Consider the following 27,595-nt stretch of genomic DNA (forward strand, 5'->3'; position numbering starts at 1 on the left):
TTGCTCCGGAGGGCAAAGCTTTTACCTTTGATCACTCCAGATGTATTTTCTCCTCATAATAAACTGAAAATTACAATCATCCCTTTTGGGTCTCCAACAGCTCATTTGCCCATTATTTCTTCAGTAAGACATACAATGAATACAGTAAAAAGCTACACAGTCTAATGCAGTTTTAAACCAAAATTCAGAAACAGTGAAAATGAACTGTCTCTCCACAAGTAAATTAGCTGCCAGGTGCTCCAAGATCAAGACAGCAACATGCAGATCCAACAGGAACTTATGGTTTACTTCAGAGACTGCGGCTGATTCAAGAACATAAGAAATACTGGATTAGGCTGGTGGTGCTTCTAGACTAGCATTCTGCCTCCAGCAATGGAGAAGTAACCTTTAAGCCCAACCCTTTTCTTCCTGTCTTTTAACCAGTTTTCAATAAAATAACCTGTCTACCAACCTCTTGGCAATGTAGTTTCTTCAGTAACTTTTTGTGTGGAACCTTGAAAAAGGTTTTTTGAAAATCAAAGCATTGATGTGCACGTGCTTATTTGCACCTCACTGAACTGCAGCAGGTTAGGGGCAGGATCTCCCGTTCCAGAAGTTCTTGCCCAAAGCACCACATTTCTCTATGGACTCACTGAACTTCTTCTATATGACAGACTCTGCCCTCACTGTCCTTTTTTCCCACGATCCCCTCTAGAGCTCATTTTGTATTTCACTTACACACCAATTGAGTAAGCTCAGACAGAGGTACTCAGAGGAGTCTGAAATCTCTCATGTCTTGAGGCTTAGTATACTCACTGAGTACCGCAGCTAGGGTTTGAATGGTCTCTGAGCATTAGTACAATCTGCAGCGTCCAATGGGCTCAGTCCATTTAGTGGTGCAAAGGGTGTCAAAAAGCTTGCAGCCTCCACCTGGCTGTATGATATAAAACCAAAGTCTTGTACCTTCACTGCTGCCCCAAATCTGTCTCTTTTGAAAACCATTTTTTTTTCATGACAAGGATCTTCAGAACTAATATACAGAGCCTTTAAAAGATTAAGGTACTTGGCTCCTAATGGTCCCTTTGCTTAAGAAGGGGTTGGGGCTTGCAGGCTAGGGGATCCAGGGCAAATAAACAAAACAACCAATTTAGTCAATAGCAGCAAGGACTAATGACTAAAAAGCTTAGTTTGTACTAAGACGCCTTGAGCTGGAGTCCCAGCCCTGCCTCTGACAGGCTGCAGGGCCCTTGAAAGTCTTTATCCACTGCACTCTGTAATTATCTTGTCTGTTTAGTTTGTGATCTCTTCATGTCAGTGATTGACATGATACATTTGTACAGTGCCAGTAAAACAGGAGTCATAGCACAGCCCAGGTTAGGACTCTGAGGTGCTGCTTCAGTAACAACATGCACTCTCCTCTTCTGGCATTGCAGTAAGCCATAGCTACATTATAATATCCACCTGCTTTGGGCCATCTGGTATGCATAAATGTCCCTGTGTCTTTTTACATGTAAATATAACTCTTTGAAGACTCTTCTTATTGTTACCAGTCATTGCTCGTTAACTGCTGTCAGAGTTTTCTGCACCATATGAGAGAGCAGTGGATCCAAGGAGCCTTAAAGTCCAAGCAGAGAAGCAAACCATTTGGAGACAACGTGCAGCAGATGAGCCAGGAGCTGATTCCTGTTCATAGTGTTCCCCAGGAGCTGACTGCATTGCAGTTGCAGCAGGTTTTCAGGGAACTGGCAAAGAGGACAGTGTTCGTACACTCAGTTAACAGGCATGCTTTTGAGCATGGAGGGAAGTTGCAGGTTCAGGAAGCATAACACATGACACTGTGCTGAACAAGGAAGGAGATATAAAGACAGAAGGGTATGAAGCAGACAAAAGGAACAAGAGGAGGGACAGAACAAAACCATAGCTGTTCCCTAGGGAGGGACAAAACAGATCAAAGCTCTTAAGGCTAAAAAATTAAAATTTATGTAAAAGGAATTAAACGGATGGAAAGTTTCCAAATGGAGGGAGGTGGGCTTTGGTTGTCACATACCTTCTAGTGTTCAGCATCTCATACATATGAGAAAATGTAAGAAAGATCCATTTGAGATCCCACCTTTCTCTCTATTGCACAGAGACATCTGCCTTCCTGTGACAACGTCCCTGAATTTCAGATCTAGAGTACGACAGAAAAGTGATCCTGTAACAGATCTGTTCTACTAAGCAGGGATTATCTTTGCATAAGATTTGTATGAAGTGCCTCGCACAAGTGAAGCTAAATAGGGCTTTTAGGCCCAACTACATACAATTCTACACACAATACAAAAAAATCATCATCACGGCTGAAGCAGTGGGGCACCCCATTGAAGAATATTGCAGTCCAACAGCCCGAGAGAGAGAATATACTTTGAATGAATTAATCCACTGGTTCTTCTACCTTTTCAAGATTCAAATGCCAACATCACCCCTTACCTGCCAGTCCTATTTCAATTCCCTGTGTCTGGAGAAATTGAACTGAGAGGGGATCATAACAAAACGAGGTGATTAAGCCTCCTAGAACAAATACAGTTCCTTCTGCACAAGTGCTGAGGGCTAAAACTTTCTTGCTTCTAAAGTCTTTTGAGAGTCCTGAAATTCTTTTCTTCTGTGTTGCATTTTGAAGTTGCTCCCCACGAACATCCTTGTCAGACAATACTAACTCTCCACCTACTGACTGTCAGTAGTTTTCACTGAGATGACATTTGAAAGACTCGGAGCTTGAAAGCTAATCTCTCTTCTCAAAAGTTTTATTTCCCAGCAAATATTTGGATATCTATCAGACAAATAAAGCGAATGTGGATGTATCTTTTTAACAGTTCGACCACAAAGGTAAAGACTGTATAGATTGGAACTTAATTTGACTAAAAAGATATTTGAGACAAAATAGTGTCAGTTTCAGCCCAGAGTTATGTAACTGCAATTCTTTAAACAAAAAAATCTGAATTAAAAATTCATTTCTGTAGATGCAATATTAAAGTTAGTGCTGTTGTCTGCTGGAATCAGAGTTTCTATGAATAGTGGATCAAATCCGTCAGCAATTTAGCATGGCTCACAGTGAAGAAAATATTTACAATGCCATGAGAGGTGTGATGGATGCGTTCAGACTACCAAATTGTCCTTGACCCAGCCTGGCTATGGCTGAGTGCTTTTATGACAGCATAGGCTTGAGTATGCTCAGCGGCCCAGATGGGTTTTACAGGCTGGGCTAAATTCCACTCTGTGACAGCTTCCCTGCTACCTGCACCAGAGATAGCTAAAGTGAACTTAAGGGTATGTGGGATCCCCTCACTGCGCTAGAAGTCCTTGAAAATGTCTTGGGAATGTTTTTGTCATCTCTTTTCTAATACATTGTTATTCTTTTTTAGAGCTGTCCAATCCAATTGCACTTCAAATTAAGCCTAAATTTTGAATGGCAACAAGAGACCTCAGCCATTTCTTTTAGATCTTAAGGAGAAAGATCTCAGATGTTGCACACCAGCTTAGCTCAAGACACGTTATTTCAGCTGCTCCTATTGCTATGGGTAGTCTGTTTGGCCTAATGAGTCAGATTATTACAAAAGCATTTCTTCCACTGTGCAGCTGCAAGTAAACCTGAAAGCATGAGATTTGATTACAGAACTTTGGGAGAGCTTGATGCAAGAATAAAGAAGTCACCCTCTATCTTTCTGTTCCTATACAACGGACAGTTTTTGTTCTGCTCCTGTACTCACTGTTGTACAAGGATCTTCTTTCTTGCTCCCATGATCTGTTCAAACCCCAAAACAAGGTCCTGGATCTTTGGAAGGGGAGAGCTTGGTGAAGCTCTACATGTGTGCAGTGGCATTCAGTAGGAATTTTCCAAGAGCTCTCCAAAAGTTAGTGCAGTTGCTCACCATCCCCAGGGAAGCTTCCCCATTCTTGAACTTTCCAAGGTATTTCTTTAATGGACATGAAACCCACAGGTTGATCATAAAACTCAAAAAAATCCAAGTCTAGAGACAGCTGAGTCTTGAAATTATGCCAGCTCTCACTTTCATATATGCGTGAATCTGTAAATTAGCATGTATTGTAGCCAGCTCACCCTACTCACTATCAGATAATCTCTGTTCATTTCTGTCCCACCTTAACCGAGAAAAAATATTTCTGGCTGTTGACTTTGGACTTTCCCTGAGCCTCTTCCACACCTAATCCTCTTCAGTCAAAAAAGTATGAATCTGGCAGGGAGATCTGGATGAAAGAAAAAGTCCTCTTTTATCCAGATTTTATTTTTTGTCTCTGCACATTATTTTGTTAAAGTAGAATAGAGAGGGAGAAAAATTCAAGAAATACAAGACATGATTTTTAGGAGTCATAGACAGCTTTCCAGAGAAAATGTAGGCATCCTCTCTACTAATATTGTTATCTTCTCACAAGAAGTCCCACATGTAAGGTACCAACGTTCCCATGCATTATAACCCGCATTTTTCTTTTATGAGTTAGCACCCCACGGCTGCAAAGTTTCAAGGGAGTTTTGGGCAGCTCTGAATTATATGTTTTCTTAAATACAAAAAGTCACTCCATGTTTATGTTTGTCTCTTCCCCATCTTCAAAGTGCTAATAAATACTATTTTCTTATAATTATTCCCAACTAACAGAAGAAAAGACTGATAAGAATTTAAGTGCCTTGACCAAAACTATGGAGCTTTACCTGCTCTTTCCCTGGATTTCTGTGGATATCCATTCCTCAACTATCACACATCAAACATCCATCATCTCTATTTTCTGACAAATATTTCTCATCCTAATGGGCAAGGCTCATTTCAGTGTCATACGTGTTAATACACACAAAGGGAGCCTGGCTGTGTCTGGAAACTCACATTTATGCGTTACTTATTCAGATACACCCCACTGCAACAGGCACCCATTGCAGGGTTTTTATGCCCTGTTAATTAATCAAAACTATTTTGCAGTCTCAGTCCAGCTTCTAGCAGACATATGGTAATATTAAGACATTGATATATTTCAGACTCGAACCCTGCAGAGCTGTCTCAGCAAAGAAAAAGACTGACTGGCGTAGAGCCCGAGCTCCCATCGCAGCCCCCGTGGGTGCTCCCTTTTCCAGGGCAGCACGCCCAGTGCACTTGCTCTGCGAGTAAATCAAGCAAAGCACACACGGTTCATCAAACCAACCTTTTCACCAGCTTCAGGAATAATGAATAGGAAACATAAATCCAGTGCAAGCAGCAGGACGATACAGCAGCAACACCCTCTTCTACAGCCAAGTTTCTAGTGACATCACTAGATGTTCTGTGACTGAAAAATGTGGGGTTTGGGTCCAGAAAGGCCCTTCCCCTTCATCACAAAACTGCTTAGCCTCCCCAAGTGACTATCACTCCATCACAGTCTGTAGATCATAGGTACGAACGGAGTTAAATAATTGACACTTTCCTTTGTTTAATTCAGCATACAACTTTTGCCAGTGTTGAGACACTAGACACCACAAAGCAACTGCTATAAATTTCCAAAATATACTGTGCTGGTTTATACTTTCCTCTCTGATGCTTTTCCCAGTATTAACTCTGTACCTTCTCAAAATTACACATTGTCAAATTAAGCACAGTGGGTGGCGCATTTATGATTGTTAAGTAAAACCATTGAAAGAACACTCATTTCTTACAAAACAACAAGGATTTTTACAGAATTCCTGTCTTGGTTCCACACTTTAAAAAAATCCACATTTTCTTAATCTCTTAAACTTGGGCTAAGCAGAGTTTTAAGGTTTGCAGAGCTGTTCTCCAGCTGAGTGTTTCCTTTTAGATATGCACACCTCCTTGTTGGACATTCATTATCAAACCTTGTGTTTGCCTTTTATCTACAAGCCCTCTTCAGTGTTCAGCATAAACTACATGGACACCTTGCAGATTGACATTTCTTCATTCATGCTTTACCTTAAACAGCATGTGAAGACATCAAAGAAGAGGAGCCGACTTTGATGTTACAAAATGAAAAACGCCTCATGATTTGCCAAGACCAGGGGACTTCTAGTTTGCTCTTTTTTCCCTTAAAGAAATACTACTGCTTTCCCCATGAATATGTGAAAATCTTTGCCATTTTCACCAAACTTGTATAAACACTTTGTTCCTAGTAAAAAAACAAGCCACATCTCATTGCAGTCCATTAAATATGGGCCCCAGTGCCTAAACTACAGTAGTTTGAAGGAACACACACACTTTATTTAAAGAGCTTATTTGTTTCGCACCTGTGACTTTTACACACTCCAGGTGTCATGACCCCCAGCGTCACCTCACTAATACTGATAATAATAGTGCATATGCTGTGGTTTTCATTCACAGGTCACTGAGAGGGATTTAGAAAAGCATGGTCATTCCTATGCTGCAGATGAAGAAATTTGCCATAAGAGATGTTATTTAGTTTGGCCATGATAGCAAATAGCCAGCAATAAAACAGAGCAGTCCCGATTCCTATGCGGATGCTTGACTCAGCAGCTCAGTCCGGTCATGAAATCAAAGGCGATGGTGCTCAGCACCGTAACAGACAGAAAAAGTGCCAATAACCCTGGGAGGAGGCCAGTTGTACCTTATCAGAAGGTGCTGCACACCAGAATAGAAAAGACTTGATTTGGTTCATAATTTATGTTCCTATTGTTTTGAATACTATCAAGGGAGGATTTCTTTGTATGTTTTCTCTCATTGTTTGAAGTGAAGAGCTATCCTGTCCTTATAAGGACAGTAGGAATGTGCATAATTAGTCCAAGGCTAGAGAACAGAGACATTCAAAATGAACATTTGTTATTGATTTCCCAGACTGCAGTGGAACTGAGAAGAATATCATGAGAGGAAAAGATATGTAATTAAATGTGATTTGTTAGAATGCTGCCTAGCTAGGTCATTGCATATGTATTATTTGACTGAATTGCTTCAATGTAAAGCACACAGTTCCTCTCCCTGGTACAAAATCCTTTGATTAACCAGCCTCCCTTCACTGGTGGAAGGGGCCAGCCCTTTTGTTGTTTTGCTGCCGGCAGTGTTGCTTGTACTATTTCTTTAAGACTCTTCATCAGATGTGGTTTGTCAGGAACATGCCTAGAGTGTACGTCAGAATAGAGCTCATTTGCTTTGATGTGCATTTGTAATGTGCCTGCTCCAAAAGGAGGGGAATGAAAACTTTGGTCACACTGTTAATCTGCAGGAACTACATTTTAAGCAACTGGATGCGAGTAGACTCTGCACATACTGTAGTGTCGGCTACTCCTTTCAAACAGAAGTTTATCAATAATTGGTGCCAACACAAGAACATATGTCAAACACTTACCACAATTGATTCAGCAGGAATGTGCTTAGCCCAGACTTTCTGCTGTAGAGAGACCTTTTATTTTCAGTTTAGGGCCTGAAATTTTCCAAAACAACATATATAGCTACTTTACCTCATTTCTTGCTGTATTGTGGTTAAAGACCAGCACAGATATGATCAGTTTGACTATTTGGCTCCAGTGTTATAGGTTTTGTACTCAAGCCTTTTACCCTTGAGCAAGTGTTTTGCATACCAAGAAAGTCTGAAAGTGAAAGGGTTACATTTCCTTGAAGGTCCACTTGAATGACTGTGAGAAGAGAGCCAAAATGGTAATCAGATCCCTATGAGATCATATTGAAAGCAGCCATGCCTATTTCACAGAGCCTTCTGATGTTGCAGGGTTCTGTAAAACATTTAATCACTGGAGTTTCAATAAGTTGAGATTTGTTGTGAGTGCTGTAGAGAGCACTCGTCTCAGATAAAATGCTGCCTGGTAATGCTCTTACTGCTACATGAGCCAGAATGCAATCGAATATCCATGGTGATTTAGCCTTGCACCGTCATCCCAGTGTAGGGGATGCAGGATTTTCACAGCTCCATACCAGTGGATTAATATAACTATTCATTACAATTCATGGGAGGCCTGATCCAGCTTCTGTCAGAGTCGAAGGAAAGATGCCATTTGATTTTACTGGGAGTTTGGAGGGGGTTTGTGTGTCCAACCCTGTAACTGCCCTCCACTACCACAGAAGCTTCCCCTAGGGCCCTCTATTACTCGGCTGCCCAGGTGGCACCTATATGGCTGTTGGCCTGCTTTTATTACCCAGTGGAGTCCAGGTGATCCTAATTTTGTCAGACAACTAAGCATTGGTACAGAGAGGTTTAATAGCTAAACCTTGTCTACCTTGCTTTTATTTTATTCAAACCTGTGAAGTTCTGACTGACCTAGAAAATTAAATTTGGCATAAACCATGTTGATGCCTGTCTCTGAAAGAAGTGAATGAGTGGGGTTTTGAAGATGGCTCTGCAAAAAATCACAGATGTGACTGCGTGTGGATGAAACCCAAGTAGCTTAGCTCACAACGTAGCATTTCATCAGCCTCAAAGTTTGCAGGGAGGCAAGAGAAAATCCTTGTTACCCTATCTTCATTAAATGGCAAACAACCATTATCCAGTTAAGGTTGAACTAAACAAACCTTTTATTAAGCATAGGTTTTGAGAAAGCCCTTCTCCACTAATGGATATGGTTTGCAGCTTGCTTTGAAAGATGCAGAAACCAAGCTAAAAATGACCAAGATTGAAGAGCAAATTACTCACACAGGTCAATCAAAATAACCCCTTCCGGTTTCTTGCAAAAATCCAAACCTGTAGACTGTCAATGGACCTTATAACACTGAAGAAATCTGAAAGATAGTTTATGTCTCTCAAGTGGTTAAAACAAAATAAACATCTGAGCCTGTTTTATGTTACAGTTTCTGTCTTTGCTACCACTACTGAGCAGCAGAGCAAGCAAGTTTGTAGGTACCAAGGTTAAAGATGGTTCAGCATATGGTCATATTGTGTTCTTTCTGCCTATACAAACAAAATACCCATTAGATTAAAAAAAAAAAAAAGAGAAAGAGAGAAACACAATGTGCTTAAAAATGCCTTTTTTTTGTAGTGTAGTCTAGACCTTATAACAACCAAATAGGAAAAATTATCTGGACAATTATCTGGGCTGCTAGAGCCAACCAAATAAAATGGATGCCTCTGATCAAAGAGCACTGAGTTTTCAGAGGTGGCTCTTGAAATATGCCAGGTTTGAAAATGGAAGCCTCAGAGCATGAGTCCTTTCCCCTTGGCTGACAGGCACTTGCTGAAAAACGGAAAGGGTTTTCCAGCAGATATTTTGAGCGTCAGGAAAAAAAATTTTGCAAATTAATGCGGATTTTGAGGACAATGTTATTGCCTAAAAATACCATTGTTAGTACAGGGGTTTTTTGACAGATTTGGCAGATTTCTGCAGCACCTTCTGACCATATGGAGTTGTGTATGTGACTTAACCTTTTTATTTCTGCCTTTTGGGGTTCAGTCTCTGTCACTGTTGCCCTCTGCATTCAACTCCTCTGTAGACTCAGTGCTCCTGACACTCATTGTTATTCTGCTCTCTGCTTTCAACATTATTCCAGTGAGATTCCCTCCTTGTCAAAGCACTGACTCATTCTACCTTAGAGGACTGTCTGTTGATCTCTAAGACACATGCGAATCTTTCTGGTTTCACTATTGTTATCAGCTGGCCAAGAGAGCTAGGATTAAAATGTTTAACAGAAAAAATGTTCACAATCTTGTTTATATCACTTATAGAAACATCACAACAATTTAGTGCTCTGCTGTGCTTGAAGGTTGTACATAATTGAGAACTGTTTAGCAGCATCACATTCATTTCCTTTCACCCCCACCTTGCTGCTAGCACCCAAGTACCAAAACCTTTTTTCTGGCTACCTATCAGATGTTGAAAAGAATTGTTTGGAGGCATAAGGATTAGCCAGGTGAAATCCTGCATGCTCCCTTTGTTCCCCAGGCCAAACACGGAAAAGTACACCATCTATAAGCCATATTTATCCTCCTTCTTTCTTGAGCCAAAATAAGGCCTGATCAAATCACAAATCATCGTAAATATTCTCATTAAGCATTAGCCTATTCTTAAAGTAATAGTTGTCAGTACCAACTCAGCTGCAAGAAGCCCTTTTTAGTTTTGTAAAAGCTGTGTAGCAGCAGACTAGACATGGAAAGGTAAAGCAAGCAAATTAAATTCTCAAGCAGCAGTTATGCCAGTTTAAGATGCCTACATCCCAACACAAACTACGCCTTTGTCTGTAGCAGCAGCAGTACACTTCTCAATACGTTCAGGCTAGGGAACTTTCCCAGTCTGAATGGGCCTTATTTCCAGGTGTAGTTTCAGCCAGCCACAGGACTTTCTGAGCTGCAGCCCCCTGAGCCCCCTGCTCCTGCACTCCTCACAGCCTCCTTGCAGCCCTGCCAGGACCCTCTGACATCCCAACATCTTGCCTGAGCACACTCGGTAACTCCCCAAGAGAAAGAGCAATCCCTCCCTCCCTCCCTGAAATCCCACCCCCTACTAGAAGACTAAAATACAACCATGAACAAAAGTAGAAGACTAAATACTGTGCAGTCAACAAGGGCAAAAAGATTCGTCAGAATTATAATAGCGAGACCATCACCCAGCACAAGGGACTGGGAGTTTTGGAAAGGACAGGATCACCTGTTCGCTGCAGGCCTCAAGACAAGCTCTGACTGCTGAGAAGCCTTGGGAAGTAGCTTCTCAATGCTCAATTTTTTATCCCATCCCTTAAACGCATGCAGCGCTGGCTGCTGTCAAAACTGTAATGCCAAGCTAAAGTACCTGCTAGCATTGCCTATTTTGGTAATATTTATTTAGTGCAGATTTGGGACCTTTATGAGGCATCGCAATCTCTGGAAATTTCATAAATAAACCAGTTCATTACTTGTCTAATTAACTGATCTTATGTAGCTGTAAACCCTGATTAAGGGAACTGGTCCGTTTCCTCCAGAGTGGCAGATAACAAGCATTACACAGCAGTGACCCCAACACTTCTGTCAAGTCTTTCCAACATCTCTGAAACCTTCCAGAAAACAAGGGGTATGTTGTATTTTCTGCTTGGCACTACAGCTGTAGTACATAGTACCACTGTAATGTCAGACTCTCATTTATCTTTCCCCAATTGCACTTACTGTTGCAATTAAGGGAGAAAACCAGTTCATGTAACTTTAAAGACCTAAGAAGTGCTATCGCACTTTGAACTATTACACCCCTCAATCTAAAAATATCGTCTACACACTAGTGTCCTTACCTGAGGAGCTCAGAGGTAGGAACTAGACATGTAAACTCCTTCAGCAGTAAGCGAAAAAGGAAGAGAAAAAAAATTTAAAAATAAAAAAAATCAATCTACTGCAAGTGGCCAATACAGCAAATTACAGCTGACAGTCTTACTGCTAATTGAAGTACTACTATATCAAACAAAATGATTAAGGACTTGACTGGGTCTAACCCTTTATCAGTAGAGATATGAAACTCAATCATGATAAAATACATGAGCAATTTAGGCTCTTACTGTAAAGAACAGCAGTCATTTTATTTGATTCATCAACAGCACAGCAGCCTTGACGATATGTTCTGCATGTTACAGTGAAGCCTGACAGCTCACAGGACGTCAGGTCTCCTGTGCATGAAGATGCAGCTTTGTGATGCATAATTCCCTCAAGGAGTCCATTATTGTGGACTGCAGTGTTAAACAAGTGTGGGCTGAGCACTTAGATCTCAAAGAATGAAAATGGGACTGTTAAAAGATTAAACCAGGAACACGTTAGAAAGGTCACAATAAAAAAAGACGGTGTTTGTGTATATCTCATTATAACTTCATTACTGGTGATCAGGAATGAAATAGCCATCAATGATACTACCTTCTCAAAACTCAAGGTTTCAGCTGAGAGATTAAGTCAGGAATTAATATAGAGTTAAATTTAAATTCCAGAGTTCACTGGAAGCTGTACTGGAATAAAAGAAAATTTAAAGTCAGCCCTATGCTTCTAATTGAAGCAGCTTAGCAATGCAAACTTAGAGCTGACTATTATACTTAGAAGAAAGAAAAAGCATCTCTTCACACTGAACATTTTCATCTTTCAGTCTCTATCTGAGCATCATTACAAGCAAAGAATTCAAACCTGTCACAGCACTTCAGCTTTACAACTTATAACCTGCTGCAGAACTACAGTTGAGCCAAGCCTTTCTCTCTTGAACTTTCTCTCTTGAACTTGCTAGAGCAGTTCATGTGATTACTGCCCCAAAGTGTCCCTTTTGCCTCCTATTGGAGCATAAGAGACTTTGAAACATCACAAATTCATTTTCCACTTGGAAGATGATTTTCAGATTAATTTTTTTCTTCGTGTTTATCCTTAAGGTAATTTTCTACTCAGAACTCTGAAAAAAAAAAAAAGGGGGGGTGGTTCTTGCTTATATGCAGTCTACATCAAAAGTTACCAAAGCTACAAACTGGTTAGGAAGCAAGCTGGCTGACCTAACCAAGAGTCAGCTGGGGCCCCCTGAAGGAAAAAAGAAATGACTGAAAGTCATCGGAGAAGGAAAAATAAAAAACTAAAGTCCATACTGTTGTGCTGAGCTGGTCAGAGCATGCCCACCTCACTCTATTTAGGGAGAAAGTGTCTAAAATTATAGCTGGCTGGAAAAAAAAAAGCAGGAAAGTAAATTCAAAAGTTCTGAACATTTTTCACACTTTTTTTTGTTGACACTCAGTGCTGCTGACTGGCCCCACTTGCAGACAACAGAAGCCGCGGTCAGTCCCTGGTTATGAAATGGCTCCGTGTCTGGGCTGCGCCGCTTGCCATGAGGGCGGCACAGAGCGCTGAGAGGCACAGAGGTCTGAGAGCGCGGGGTGTGAGGGATCCCCGGGCAGCCACAGTGAGCGACAAATCAAGCGGTTATTTTCATCAAAGTGATAGAAACAGAGTTGATCAAAACAAGCAGAAGGCACTGTTCTGTTTGGTCTGTACACTTTGTACACTGCCACTTGGGAACTTAATTATTCCGCATGCTTCATGTTTCTATCTTTAGTCTGATGGCATACAGCTGTTCTTTTCAACATCGCTGCCTACTGCCGTTTCCCTGCTGTTGGGGTACGATTGTAAATAGACGAGGCAAGATTGCCTCAAGTTTAACCCTCTGCCGGTGCGGCCTCAGCTTACCGATGAACTGCAAGCCCGGAGGGATGGAGCAGCACTGGGACAGGGCCTCCATCGGCCAGGGGAGGATGGCGGGGGGGTGCCATTGCTGCTGGGGGCCAGCCTCTTGCCTGATTACCCAAACAGCACCTGATAAAGCTGTCTGAAGGCAGGGCCCTTGCTGATTGCCTAAAAGAGCCCAAATCATGAGGTAAATTGTCTCATTATCTCATGGGAGTTTTGTTTAATTGCGGTTAGGGAAACACCGCTGCACGGGAAGGGCCCTGCAGCCTCACAGCGCTCATCCCATCACAGGGCTGCCCTCCAAAGCCAAAATGCCGCAAAAAAATCTACCCTTTTGAGGGCAATCATACCTGTCAGGGTGAGGGGGAGGTATTTCGAGTCACCACCAGCATGCGGGGAGGGGGCAGAGCTGGTGCTGCCCGGGGGCTGTGGTGGCAGCAACTGCCACTTCCCGCCACAGCTGAGATGGTCCCTGCGGAACCTTCCGGAAAGGCGCCTGCAGGAAGGTTCCGCAGGGGCCACCTCAGCTGAGGCGGGTTTGGGGCAGAGGAACAAGCCCTGGACATGAAAACACATCGCAAAATATGAAAAGATATAGCTTATTTCAGGGTATCAAGGCCTGGCACTTTCCCCAGAAGATTTCCCGCCATGGCAGACGGTGACCAAGATTGTGCAAGGATTTAGGAATAAAACAAAAATCCAGGACTGAGGTCGTGATGGTCTGTTCAGGCTGAAGTGCAGGAAAGAAACATCTACTGAAGATGCCAAGCTGGCAGTTGAAGCCAAACTTGAGGAAAGACTCAGCAATGAGACGTGAGCTCCCACTTCTGGTTGCCTATGTGTTTAGCATCAAGATGAGCCCTAGCACCCCTATGCCCAGCAGCTACCGTGCAGGGAGAAATAACAAAGCTGGCTTTATGGTCTGAGGCTGCCAAGAGAGGAAGGGAATGCATCTTTGCAGCACATGCAATAAATGAGAGTCTTCAAAATCCCTTCGCTTATGTCATTTCTTGCATACGATAATCATAGCCTTGCACTTTCAGCCGGGGCATTCATATCTCCCGTCTGGAACGCAGCCAGCACCCCAAGCCCAGCCGTAACCCCCCAGTTCAGAGAGCAACTAATTTTTCTGAGCAGTTAAGAAGTTACACAATCATCAGCTCCCAGGATTTACCATATCAGTATCCTCCACTACCTGCCTCCCCCCCATTAGTTTTTGTCTCTTGTAATCATTTTTTCTCATATCCTAGAAATTCCTGCTTCGCTACCTTGACAGTGATGTTAACATCAGGTGCTGCGTATCATGCCACACTCATGAGTTTTACATTCCTACGATATGGCAGACTTTGATACAATTACATCTCGGCTACATATCTTAATTTATGTTACAATATTGCTGTAGTGATATCGGAGACAAATGTTTAATTCGCAGAACCTCAGTTTCAAACTACAGTCCCTGAATGCAAACAGCAGACTTCAATATTTTTTCATCAATTTCTTAGTTCATAAAAATCAATTTTGTAGAGTTTTTACACTGTACATAAAAGACTGTGGCATCAATTAGCCTTAATTCTTTTTTTTTTTTTCTTTTTTGGAAACCTCTTTGTAGGAAAATCTCATATTTCAGCAATTTGCATTATCCACACAATCTGCTTTGAAGTTCTAAGTTATGGTAAGAAAAGGATCCACTTATCTGCACATAAAAAATGTTCAAAGCTTATAAATTCCCTGAAACAGATGTACATTATCATTGGATTTGCCTTTCTCTCTTTGCTGTTGCATGGCTAATAGAGTTTCATGTGCCCCCTCACATCCTCCCCATTTAGCATCTTTTCTCTACAGAAGCATGCACCCTACTGTGCCAATCCACACTTCAAAGATTTCTGTCTATCTATTAGAAACAAAGCACAAAGTGAGAACATATGGCCCCTTTTAAATTTCCCACATTTAAGTCAATATCGTTTCTTTTCTCCTTTGGCAAAGAAGGTTTATCTTCTCCCTTCCTAAATCTGCTGGCTCTCTCAAACTACTTGTGCCAATTCAGCAGTTACTTTGCAGTATCAGACTTGGCAGCACATACAAAAACAAAATCTCTAATTTTTTAAATTGCTTTTATTTCTTCAGATCAAGAAGATGCATTTAAATGATGAAAAAGGACAAAATGTAACTGCACACTTTCAGATAAGTGGATTTTAAACCCATGAAAGGACACAGCAGAAAGTCAACAGCAAAAAATTGTCTCGTTCAAGTTCTTTTCACGGTGACATCTTTCCGAATGTTTCCTATCACTGACTAAAGAGATGGAAGAACATTTTGGAATCTAAAGGCCTTACTGAGCATGAGCATCCGCTTGTCCCATGTCCCAGAGCATCTGCAGAAACCCAGTGTACTGGCGTTGAGGGGAGTGATTAGGCAGTACGAGACGTTGCTGCCCCTCGTGAGGAAAAGGAACAGTTACTTGCCTCAGAATCACTTTGGCTCCTCAATTTTCTCTGTCGGGGTTACAGACACAGTGAACGTACCTCTTGTGTGCCTGGAAACAGAAATTTCTGACCATTTCTTTGGAGTGACTCCATCCTGCACATCCTTGGGGAGGTGGGGATGCAGGGTGCTCGTGGTGAGGTCTGCTGTTCAGAAGATTTCCTTTACGTTTGTAGGCAATAAAAGCAGCATCTATACGAACAAAGGCTCTAAGTAAAATAAACTTCATTAACTATTGTTAGAAACATCAGCAGACACATAGTATCCTGTGAATGCTGAATTTATGAATCAATTATAAGGAAAAGGGTTGCAGTGATGATGTTTTTAGCAGAGTAAGGCATAAAAGTCTTGTCCCTCTCCTGAAAACACTATGACTTACTCCTTCAATTCATAGTCACTAGCTAAAATGACTCCGTATTTCAGACCCTTATGTTGTCAAGATTGTAATCTTTAAATTAATTGATTTTAGCATCCATTTATTAGACCAGGAAAATTCTTATAAAAACCTGTCCCTGATCAGTCAGGCTATGACTGCCCCAGGGCCATGATTCCAAGCGAGTGTAAATTGAAGGACCTCTGTTTACATCTGCAGATCCAGTAAAGCTGCACAAAGTTTCCATTGAAACGCATGGAAGTCACATGTGCAGAGCCATTGAGGGCTATGGCCTTAACAGATGGCATACTCAAACGGCAAGTTGTGATTACGGACATCAAAAGTAAAAAATATTCCCTGAGAAGGCTGTAAAGAGACAGGAGGAATGTGAGGCCCACAGTGCTGCTTTTTGCTTCCCTTCATACTTTTGCACTTACTGGAAACTCCGAGTCTCTTTAATTGAGCTTTTCCTCCCCTCCACTCCTTGCGGGGTGAGAGGGTTAATTGCTTCGGACTGAAACATTACAATTTTCGTACTCCTGCTTCCTAATGGCACGTTGAGCATGCAAGGATGCCCTGGGCACGCACCCCAAAGGAGCCCATGCAGCACTCAGAGCAAGGATGGAATAAATAGCTCCAGACCCCATGGCCATGGGTATCTATAAAGCACCATATCTACGACTTTAAAAATCAGCACTGGCCAAGTGAGACCTTAATGCTAATTGCCATAGCATTTCCCTGTTTATCTTAGTTGAACTAGAGTTACCAGTTGTGGTTGTTAACAACCTCAAGTGGCACTTTATTCATCTATCAACAGTCTTATCCTGTGAACAAGCAAGCGAAGAACTATAAACACCCACTCCAAAGTCACTTCGTAGGTTTAAGCTAAAGCCCACAGAAAAAGACCACAGAACTCCAATGAGAACAGACAAAATACAACCTCCAAACCAACATTTTAATCTACAAAGTTTTATTTGTCTTTTTAAACTTGTAAACCATAAAAAGAGCTTATCAAATATCTGAAATCAGTACATGAAAAAATGATGACTCATATAGCAAACTGCATTTGAAGGTCCAAATTCCAAGACATGCATGGGGCTCTTCTGGCTTCCACTTGTGAAGCTGAAGACAAATTTGGCCCAGTTTGTTAGGTGTTTTATTAGAAAATTCACAAAGCCTCAATGTGCTATACCTCGTGAATAGAACACAATGGGAAGGATTAAGTGCAAGAATAAGCACTCAGCACCAGAAGGATCTGAATCCCATATCTTCATCCACAACGTACAAGCTCACCAAAACAGTACATCTCTTAGCTGGTGGCAATTACAGGCTGCCTTGTCTATATGGACTAGGCACTCAAAGGAAGACATAAACCCCACTTCATAAGCATGTCGTAAAAAACAGAAAGCACAGTGCACATAATTACCAGTATGCCTGATATTGTTAAGGTTTGCCCACTACCAAATTTATGAAGCCCCTTAACATGGTACCTTCAACATTCTTCTGGAACGAAACTTCTGGAACTTCCTACTTCAGACCCCAAAATACTACGCTGACGAGACAGCCGATAGGTCCAGTCTGCCTTTTCTTGTGATGCAAAGATTATACTTTGTATCAGTAGATTTCCAAGGCATAGTTAGTGCTTAATGTTTAGAAAAATCAGGACAGATATCAAAGCTTTGGGCAACATTTGACCAACTTATGTGTGTTTGTAATCAAACAGAAAAAGAACTGATACTACTATTCAAAACATGTTCTAAAGAATATTGAAAACATCAACAAGGTAGAAATACCTCCGCTTCTGAAAAAGCTTCCCTCAGCTTGGACAGGGACTCGGGAAACTGGGGCATCATTTCTTATTCTGCCACAGCCCTTAGTGGTGATCATCTACAGCTTTCCTCCTGCTGCACACTGGAGATTGACCTCTTCTAGAAAGTCTTTCAAGCTTTCCCAGTGAAAAACATTCTGTGAATTACTGTTGCTCTTTTATGAGCAATAAATGTACCATAACAGATTCAAAAAAGTAATATGAATATAGCTTCTCCATACAGTATTTTCCTGCCTCTCGTCTGCCTCCCCTCACCCCTCTGCCGGACAGTTCTGTCCTATCCCTACACTTCTCAAATCTTTCCGTCCTTCCCTTGCCAGTCTTTCTTCACAGCTCTAACCCTCACAGTAACCCATCTGCATAGTCCTTAAGTCCTGCTACTTTAAAAAAAAAAAAGAAATTAGAAGACCTCATCCATATGATTTCTATCATTTTAGCTCAGTAAGATCAAATTATCTAGAATTATATAGAAATATAGAAGTAAATTAAAACATCATTGAAAACCTCATTATTTAATAACTATAATCCAAACTTCAAATAAGATGCAGTTCAATGTCTACTGAATAACTTCAATATAAAGTTATTTGCTTTTCTACATCTGTGCCCATTTTGAGCACATTTTAAATGTACACAAGCCAAAAAACCTCCCAAAACAGCCCCTTCCAAGTCAAATCAACCAAACAGCTGTCAAATATGCAAAGAAAATAAATCATTATGTGATAAATTGAGGCTGGTTTTGCTGCTAAGTGCATTAGAAAAGAAATCTTCTTCCAGAAGCTATTTAGAAAACACATTAAGTTCAATTTTTATTTCATGGATTTTCAAACATGTTTCTGCTTGGTACATTTTAAAAAAAACCTGAAGTTTGACAACTAACAGGATGCTGAATATGACTTGGTTCCCAGCAAAACCATGAATAAGTCATGTTTGAAAACATATTTTCAGATCTTGATGAATTGCATCAAGGTAATTAAAGGTGAGACTTGATTAGCTGACACATTTCCAAACATGAACATTCTTGCCTGTACTCCAGGCAAAAATTATGGTGAATGTTTTTGCAAATTTTCTAGCATGATGAATTTTTCTCAAGTATAATCTAGGCCCCAAGGGGCCTAACTTTCCTGTTAATTGGTATACAAATGAAATCTGTCATTCAATAATTGAGGTACACAATGACATATGGAGAACAGTAAGCATTCATCATATCTGTATATTTATGTGGCAACCTGTAGACTGTTGAGCATACACAGTACTTATCCCTTTATAAAAGATGACCTCTGTCAGAATCCACCTTGTGCCATTCACTAACTTCTGCCAGAGGACACACACACACACACGTATATATACACACGCACACACATATATACACACACACCTTTAAGGTACTTCTCCAGCTATACTTTGCTGTTCTGTGCTCATGATGACTAGAGTAGGAAGGCAGTTATAGAGGTCATATATGTGGCTTTTTAATTTGGTATGGCCTTAAGGGGCTGGTCTGCCAATATGCCAGGAGAACCTGTACTTCATCATCCAAGGGCAGAATTGGGTCTTAAATTCTAACAGTGACTAAATGATGTGTGAATGTTTCAAAGACAATTGGAAGTGCCTTGAGGTCCTCCAATGACAAGAGTATAAAGCACAGTATTTGCTGCTAATCTTAATTAACTTACCAGCTTGATCTCTTACAGCAAAACTTCCATTTAATATTAGCTACTACAAAACCATCAGCAGTAAGATGCATAAAAAATAAATACTGAAATCACTGTCTGCACATTATGTAGACTTCAAACCCACATTCCTGGAATGAAATTATAGGCACCCTGAAGCCAGTGGGAATCTGGCAGTCTTGCCAGAGATTTCACTAGGACAGAGATTTTACTTCACTATCCTTAGCTTAGTTTACTTTGTATTAGGTGGTCATGAAGTTGTGAGAAGAGCTTAGCAATCCTTCTTTTCAAACACCTGGCTTCCCAAAAATTGCAGCTGCTGGAGATGAGCAAATTTTTCAGCTGAAATTTTTTCAGCTAATAGTGCAAATTTTGGGATCAGCTTAGTTTTCCTGAATTGCTTTGTGTAAAAACAGAAAAAGTAAGTGAAAAGGCTGGAGTTTTCATTTGAAATGACTTCACACCACTCCATTTTACTTTTAAATAGTAATAATACATTCAACTCTGAATTTTTTTTTCCTGGAAATGAAATCTTTTGTTTAACCAGAAACTAATCTATTTTAAATTTTGATTCGGCCACAGTTTTGAGCAACTTAAAATAATATATATATATATATATAAAAAGGTTTTCAGAATTAATAACAAGCTGAAAAATCAGTTAATCAACACAGGTCTAACAGTGGGGGACAAGAAATTTAACTTTGAAACTTGATAGTTTAAGTATAAAACCAAAGCATACCCAGTCCATACCTTATGGCCTGATCCTGTTCCCAAAAATGTTAATGCAAGCTCTTTCATCAGTGGGATCTGCAAGCACTGACAGCAATTGCAATAAGCCCCTGAAATCCACAACAAGAAGAAGGAAATATACTTTCTGAACTAGTAAAACTTTAATTAACAGGGGGTTCTCTTGGCACAGTTTTTGCTGTTAAATAAATAAAGCATTTAGTCAAAACCATCTATATTTACTATACAAAATACTGAAAAGCAAACATTTTTAAAAGATATGGAAATTTAAGGTTCTGTGAAAAGAAACTGTGCTACATGTTATTCACACTTAATGCAGGTAACACAACTGCAACACAGTACTTAGATACTGTATGTTCAGACATGGCTGGTGTAAAGTTTTAGTATGGGGATGCCACGTTATTAAAATGTATTTGTATTTCACAGAATCTGAGCAAGGTAGAATTTGTCTTTTGAATCTTCAAATATAACAAACCAAAACAAATCAATGCAAGGTCGTAACCAATGGTCAGTTGTGTTACATTTCAGAGTTTGCTTGGCACAGTTAGTACTGCACACTTTTCAATCAGATGGGATTTTGATATTGGTGCTGTTATCTTTTCCAGCAAAGTATCTTTGGGTGAAAGAGCATTTATGCCCCTTTGCTGCCCTTTCTTAGAAAAACCCACAGTTCTGAAAGCACTCTGGTTTTCCAGAACACTTTCTGTTTTTCAGCAACAATCTGCATTAAAAAAATTGACTAAGAAACAATTTCCACCTCCCAGTCTTTCTGGCATATGCTCTACTGAAAAGAGAACAGCTTTAATTACATCTTCAAAACAAATAGCATGGCATCCCTTCTTAGATGGAATGTACACTTGCGTGTTTGCATGCGGTATAATGTAAGTCACTTGAATACATCAGACTTTGTTAACACTATAATATAAATAAGCTTATTCCTTCTACTAGACATATAAATGCCTTTTTTTTTTTGCAGTCCATAATTATATATACATTGAAAAAGAATGATACACAAGCAGCAAAAAAGGCTTAGACTAGAACAACTCAGTGGTAACTAACCAAATTTGTGGCCTTTTCATATTTTCAATACAGAAAATTCTGCATATAAATATTTTTGGACTTTAGGAATTTTAAAAATAAACAGAACAGTAAGTTGTCACACAGATCAAACACATTTTAAAAACATTTTGTTAGATTTAACAGAACACTGTTGACAGCTAAAAAAAATAAAATAAAATAAAACAGATTTTTTAAAGAGGACAATAAGTCTAAACAACTGCTGATCCAGGGAGACAAGAGATGGACCTAATTACCATGAAGCAGTCATTCTATTCCAATTCCACAAGAAGGCAAGGCTTTCCACTTTTCTTTAAAAGCTGATGTCTCCATGTTCTTAGAAAGGACAACATCCCTCTAAAACTGGTCAGCAGTAAGGTAATACCCCATTTTGGACTAATCAAAACTCTAGTCAGAAAAAAAATACCCTAATCATAAAGGGCTTATAACATTGTGGGATAGTTACATTTTACAATATATACTATAGACAAAATACCACAACATTTAAAATAATTAAAACCAAAAGCAAATATCTTTATAGAACAATTATGTTCTTATGTGAGGAGTTCTCTACTTTAATGTTCCAAAAGCAACGTAGGTGTTTTTCAGTCACTTTCTACCTGCAGAATGGTGATCTATACAAAACCCAACTGAATGTATTACAAATCTGGGCCCCACAGAAAGTAAAACTTGAATGTACTGACCCTTTTTTTCATTTTTCCAATTTGCTTTTGACCTTCAAATTTCTCAGCAGCCAGTAAGGTCTTGTGAGTATGGTCTCATTCTCCTTCATGGAATGGAAGCCCTTTGATACGGAAAAAGTAGAAGAGGCCAGAATGATTGTGAATGACATTTTTTTACATGTTGAATTGTCTCTAAAATGGGAGAAACACAAATTGGTAGGTGCTGGGGAAATTTAAATTGGAGGCACCTAAGAAAATGCCATGGCATATGTTTCTAAAAAGTCAGTGTTGTGGAAAAAAAAATTATAATGTTAATATTCAAACCACAGATTTCTAAAACACAACAAAATGTACCTGAGAGTGTGCATATTTATATATATATATTTATATTTATATTTTATATATATTTGCCAACATTTAAAGTGAGAAAGTATATTTTCCTCAATTCTTTCTCAAAACAAAGAACTGTGGATTTAAACAAAACAACCCCCCCAAACAAACCCTCTCCTTCTCAAACCCCCATGAATGATACTTATGGCCCAAGCACTAAGGTCTAGTGATGCTTTTGAAAACCCCATTTCACATCCTCCTCTTTTCAAATGGTTACCCCAAACAGAATGGAGAGTAAGCAAAAGAAAACACAAAAATAAAAGAAGTATACTTAAATATTACCCAGTATATAACAGACTGTACTTGTGTCAGTGAGGAATCTCCAAGAAAATAAAGTGTAAGTTGTACAAATGTAGCTCTGTTGACAAGTATAGCTAATATTTCCTTGTAATTATTAAGATAATTTGAAAGGATGTGAACACAAACAGGCTACATGAATGCAGTATATTAAAATCCCCCCTGTAGCACATTACAATCAATAAAAAGAAAATAAAATCTGAATAATACTAGAGGTAGCAGCTGTTTGTATTTTCCATTATTCTGAGTATCTCTGGAGTCCAACCCTTCGAACATTGCTCCCCTGATAAAAGGCTTGTGTGCGATCAGCCGACATACAGCAGAGTGGTAAGCTAGATGTCTGCAATAGTGTTTGAAGAATCTTTCCTACTACAATGGAAGTAGTACTTGTAAAGAAGTGCGTTGACGACCTGTATTAAATCACAGCTCAAAAAGCTATGGCTGTTTGCTGTTTTACAAGCCACTTTTTAAAAAAAAAAACAAAACCAAAACCACAAGGTGTTTAAGTAAGCTATGCAGTTTCACAACATATAAATAGGGTAAGTTTCAGGAGTCCCATATACCTCTAAAATATATGCTAGCTGAATATTAATGGAGTAACAATAATATTAATCATAGTAATGCCTTAGTTCTGGTATCACAAGAACGCATTTCCTTCATATGGGATGATTCTTGGAGGATGTTGGTGGGATCTCTTCTATGTCTGGTAGAAGTGATGGTAGTGGTGGTGGTGCTCGTGGTGGTGGTGGTGTTCATGTCTTTGTATCATTTGTCCAACTTGGCCTTCATATAAAATGACTGTGGGCAGGTCTCTCACATGTTCCTTTTCCACAACTGTTCCTGGAGACTGGAAGGTTTTGCACATTTGGTGATTCTCCTTTGCCCTCTGCTTATGCTTCTTGTGAACCTGTTGAGATTGCAAGGGCAGGTAAGGAAGATTCTGGCCCACCCGTGCACTTGGGGAAGCCATTGGCATGGGCGCCCCTTGAAAAGGCTTATTTCTAACTGCCCTTCCGGGATGCACAGGGGCAATGTTTTTGCCCTGGGCCTTGGGAGACCTCACAAAGTGCTTGTTTGAGTCCTGGTTCCGGAGCCTCTGTTGGATTTCTGCAATCTTGGCATATGAACTTTCAGCCAGATTGATGTGGCTTGGATCCACCACTTGAGATTTCCTATGGTGAGCATGGAAGGTTTCAGGTTCGTGAGAACGGGATCTAGTCTGATTCACAACTCTGCTTGGTGGGTCATGTTTTTGAACTGCTGGAGGAGATCCTAGGAAATAACAAGCTGAGTTAATCATCTAGTATTTCAAAGTTTTAATTAGTAGCATGCAGTTGGCAGGGATAGCATTATCAGCAGAGTGAATTTTTCCTAAGGAAGTGAATGCAATTATAGCTGTCTAGTTTAATTACATTTAATAATTCTGATTAGTAAATAATACACACACAAATATATGTACGTATCTATATAAAAGTGAATGTGTGTGTGTGTATAAAAGTCTTTACATTACCTTCTCTTGGTCATCATCTATCTGAAATTCACTAAAATAACTGTGTGTGGAATAGTAAAATACTGGCAGAGGACAGGGAAAGGGAGGAAATCCAAATCCCTTTAATTTGGGGACAGAAGCCAAAATTCCAGATATGAACCCACATTCTCCTATTTTTGGGCCAGTAGTGAGTACAAAATATGTGCTGGTATCATCTTGGGAACGAGCTCCAACATCCAAAAATCAGTCCTCGCCTCACCCATAGACTAAACTTAATAATTTAGATGTAAAGATTGTTCTCCTAGGCTCACCTCCAAGTTTAGCTACACAAACAACTACTTCAAAGCAGGCTTGCAGCACATTAGCCACTCAGTTGTGATACCACCTTCACCCGTAATTATCTTGCAGTATTCACACAGTCCTAGTCCTTCCAGTAAGTCACTACAGACAAACCACACAAGTTCAGAATTCACTGCCCCTGATGTGGAACATGCAACTGAAGAAAGAAAAGACAAAAAGGTTGCAACATAAATTACCAGATTACCTGGCCCAAACTTTGACGTGTAGTTTTCTATTCCTGCAAGATCCAAATAGTGGTTTCTCCTTTCAATGTTCTCATCAACACAATGACGATAGCACCCACTTTGCTCTGGATTGTTGTCACTCTGGTGATATCTGTCCCAGGAAGCAAAATTACAATTCAGCAGAACTTCTTTAAAGTTGTTATCACCATCTGCAAACCAACAACTAATGGCCACTTCGAAGTGACAGGAGTTGCTCACAAAGAAACAACAAACGCTTGAAATTCTGGATGACCGGATTTGCTAAGTCGGTAGGCCTGAACTGACTGTTCTTTCCCCTCATATAAATCGACCCTAATATTGCAAAGCAAAGGAGGCTTTCAAATTGCATCATGCATGCAAAAACAAACAAAAATGCTCCGAGGGTTTATCACATTCTGTCTTAGGGCCAAACCATTCAACTGATTCTCCAATTTAGTCATGCCAAAGAAAACCTGCTGATTGATTCATGACTGTTCCCGCCGCTGTCAGGAAGCGCTGGTGTAAGCCTCGTGTCAGATAAACATTCATGTGTATCTGCTTCAGAAAGACAGGCAACAGCACAGGTGTAGTAACTAGAGAGAGCCTGAGAAGAGAAGGTGTTGGTAGGACACCCAGAGATAACGGCTGCTTTCCAAAATACAATTAATAAGGTCAGATCAGCCGCTGGCTTCAGAATCTCGACTCCTTTTCCTGCTCAGCTTTGCAATTTTATTTATAGCAGAACTATTTCCTGAGAACGAATATCTGAAATACCATTCATTTATGAGGCAGAAAAAAATCAGACAGAGGTTTACAGTATTATAGCCCATAATGCTGAACAATTTAATTCAGCAATTTAAATGGATGTCTGCAGATATGAACAGTATTTTCAATATAACAAACAGAATAAGCAGAAAACTCTTGATTAAGTCACTGCCTCTCATTCAGACAGTTCAGTCTCCAATTCCGCAAGATGGGCTTTGCTCTTTCTCTGTGCGATTGCACTGATGTCAACCTAAGACCAGAATTTGGCCTTGTATCCTACACCAGTTGCTAAATATGGGCTCTGTACTGTACGGTGCCCAGTACTCCGCTTTTAGTCTATTAACACATTTCCAGGTTTCCAGAGGCTGCTGATCCCATTGAGCTTTGGCACAAACTGCTTTCCTGGTCTAGCATAGTACTGTTCAGGGACATTACAGAACTGAGTTCCCCGTGTCTCTGTCAGACACAGGTCTACAGTTTCTTTGATACAAGTCGCAAGACTTGACCTACCTGGAAGATCATTTTCACTCTACTTTGATAGAGGCAGAGTCTCCTGAATGGAGGAGAGTCTGCCTGGAAAGCAGGTAAGCTTTAAAGGCTCTGAGTCAGCTTTGAACTCCAGAAGTGACATGGGGTACTGTCAAAAAAGAGGGAATGTCCAGATATTGTTTATTTTTTTGGATACATAGCCAACTCGGTACCTTTCCTGCCTCAGACACACCTTTACAGGTTGTCACACTTTAGTAGGTCAACATAAAAGATCTCTGGGGCTAGAACGTGGCTAACTGAATTTGCCAGACATGAATTGCCTATGGAAACCATTGGGACTTGCACACGTGTGCTCAAGACAATGCACAGTTAACCCAGAAAAAACATCATTGGGTTTGATCCAACACAATTAAGCAACACTGTATACAGCACTGTCTCTTGAAAACTAAGTTAATAGGGAACCTGTCTTTTTGTTACTGTAATAAATTCCATCTCTCATCAAGACAACGAAGAAAAGCTACGCCAGTACCGCCACAGCCCTGCATTCTAATAGCTTTCTTACATGCAAGATGACGTTCAACAATATCCATGCAAATATACACAGTGAAGCAATTATATACTGATGAGAGATGTGCTCCACTGTCAAAGAGAACTTTAAGTACTTCTGAGAACTGAAGTGTCTGGCATCCAGCCCACAAAGCTCTCCTGCATACACATGGGAAGGCATTCATCAACCACGCATCAAGCACAGTGTGTAAAAATATACAATGTTGTAACTGTTTTTTAGTTTGGTTTTGTTTTGTTTTTAATAAAAAAAGGCATCTGCTGAAGTGTTTGTGGAGTGTATGAAAGCCCTTTCTAAAATCCCCACGCTGAAGTGTCATCCTGATGGTAATAAGCACACAGCAATATAGTAGGTAAGGGGAATAGGGCAGTGACAGAGAAAAATGCAAGGACGTTTCCTGAAAGCTACGCTCACTGATAACATAGAGTTTAAGCCAGTCAGGGAGAAGTTACTTCAGCAGGAAAGAAAGAGAGAGTGAGAATGTGTATCTGTGGGTAAAAGGAAGATGTTTTAGAGGCTGGTGTGCATCCTATTTTCCCTGTTGCACTAAACGAAATATAAACTCAAATGGCAAGAAGATACCCAATCCACAAAGTTGCCTGCCACTGCTCTTCTACCATCCATTTTGTACCACACACGCCAGGCAAGCTAGCTATGAATCTAGGTACTTGATCTTGATACTTGTATTAGCCCTACAGGTGAAAACGCCTGCCTGCAGCTTCCCGCAGATGAAAAATCTAACCCATCTATCTCCCACCTCCAGCATAAAAACATTTCTATCCATTTTATGTTGAATATTAATCACATCTTGCCTAGAATTCCTAAGTGACTGAATTTGTGAAATGTATGCACTTCTCACAAGTCCTCACTGCTGCTTTCGAAGGGGAAGTCTCTGCCTTAATATCATGAGATTCTGATATGAGCCTCAGGGAGCTTTCCTGAGGGTTAGCAATTTGGCCAGAGTGCACAAACATCCCTGCACCATGCACAGTGTGCACAGGACATTCTTTGTCCTGTCCACATTTAATGAGATGCCAGAAAAACTGTCAGATGCTGACAGTTGTCTGATGCTGATCTGCTCAGCTCAAGATACAGATTTTTTCTGTCCAGGAAGCCTCTAACCAAAGGGATGAGAAGGACAAATGCAGCAGAGCCAAGATT

At 40.3% G+C, this 27,595-nt stretch overlaps 1 protein-coding gene across 1 annotated transcript in view; it reads right to left on the bottom strand.

The window, feature by feature from the left end:
* Positions 1–23,147: 23,147 nt before the first annotated feature.
* NKD1 (NKD inhibitor of Wnt signaling pathway 1) overlaps positions 23,148–27,595 on the bottom strand; it is a 108,938-nt gene continuing 104,490 nt past the window's right edge. The window contains exons 9-10 of the mRNA XM_075161175.1: positions 24,618–24,748; positions 23,148–23,856 (exon numbers count right to left, since the gene is read on the bottom strand). Coding sequence (XP_075017276.1) covers positions 23,282–23,856; positions 24,618–24,748 — 706 coding nt within the window. The 3' untranslated portion in view covers positions 23,148–23,281. The remainder of the gene's footprint in view (positions 23,857–24,617; positions 24,749–27,595) is intronic.

The sequence above is a fragment of the Calonectris borealis genome, chromosome 12 (genome assembly GCF_964195595.1).
Source record: "Calonectris borealis chromosome 12, bCalBor7.hap1.2, whole genome shotgun sequence".
Lineage (NCBI taxonomy): Eukaryota > Metazoa > Chordata > Aves > Procellariiformes > Procellariidae > Calonectris > Calonectris borealis.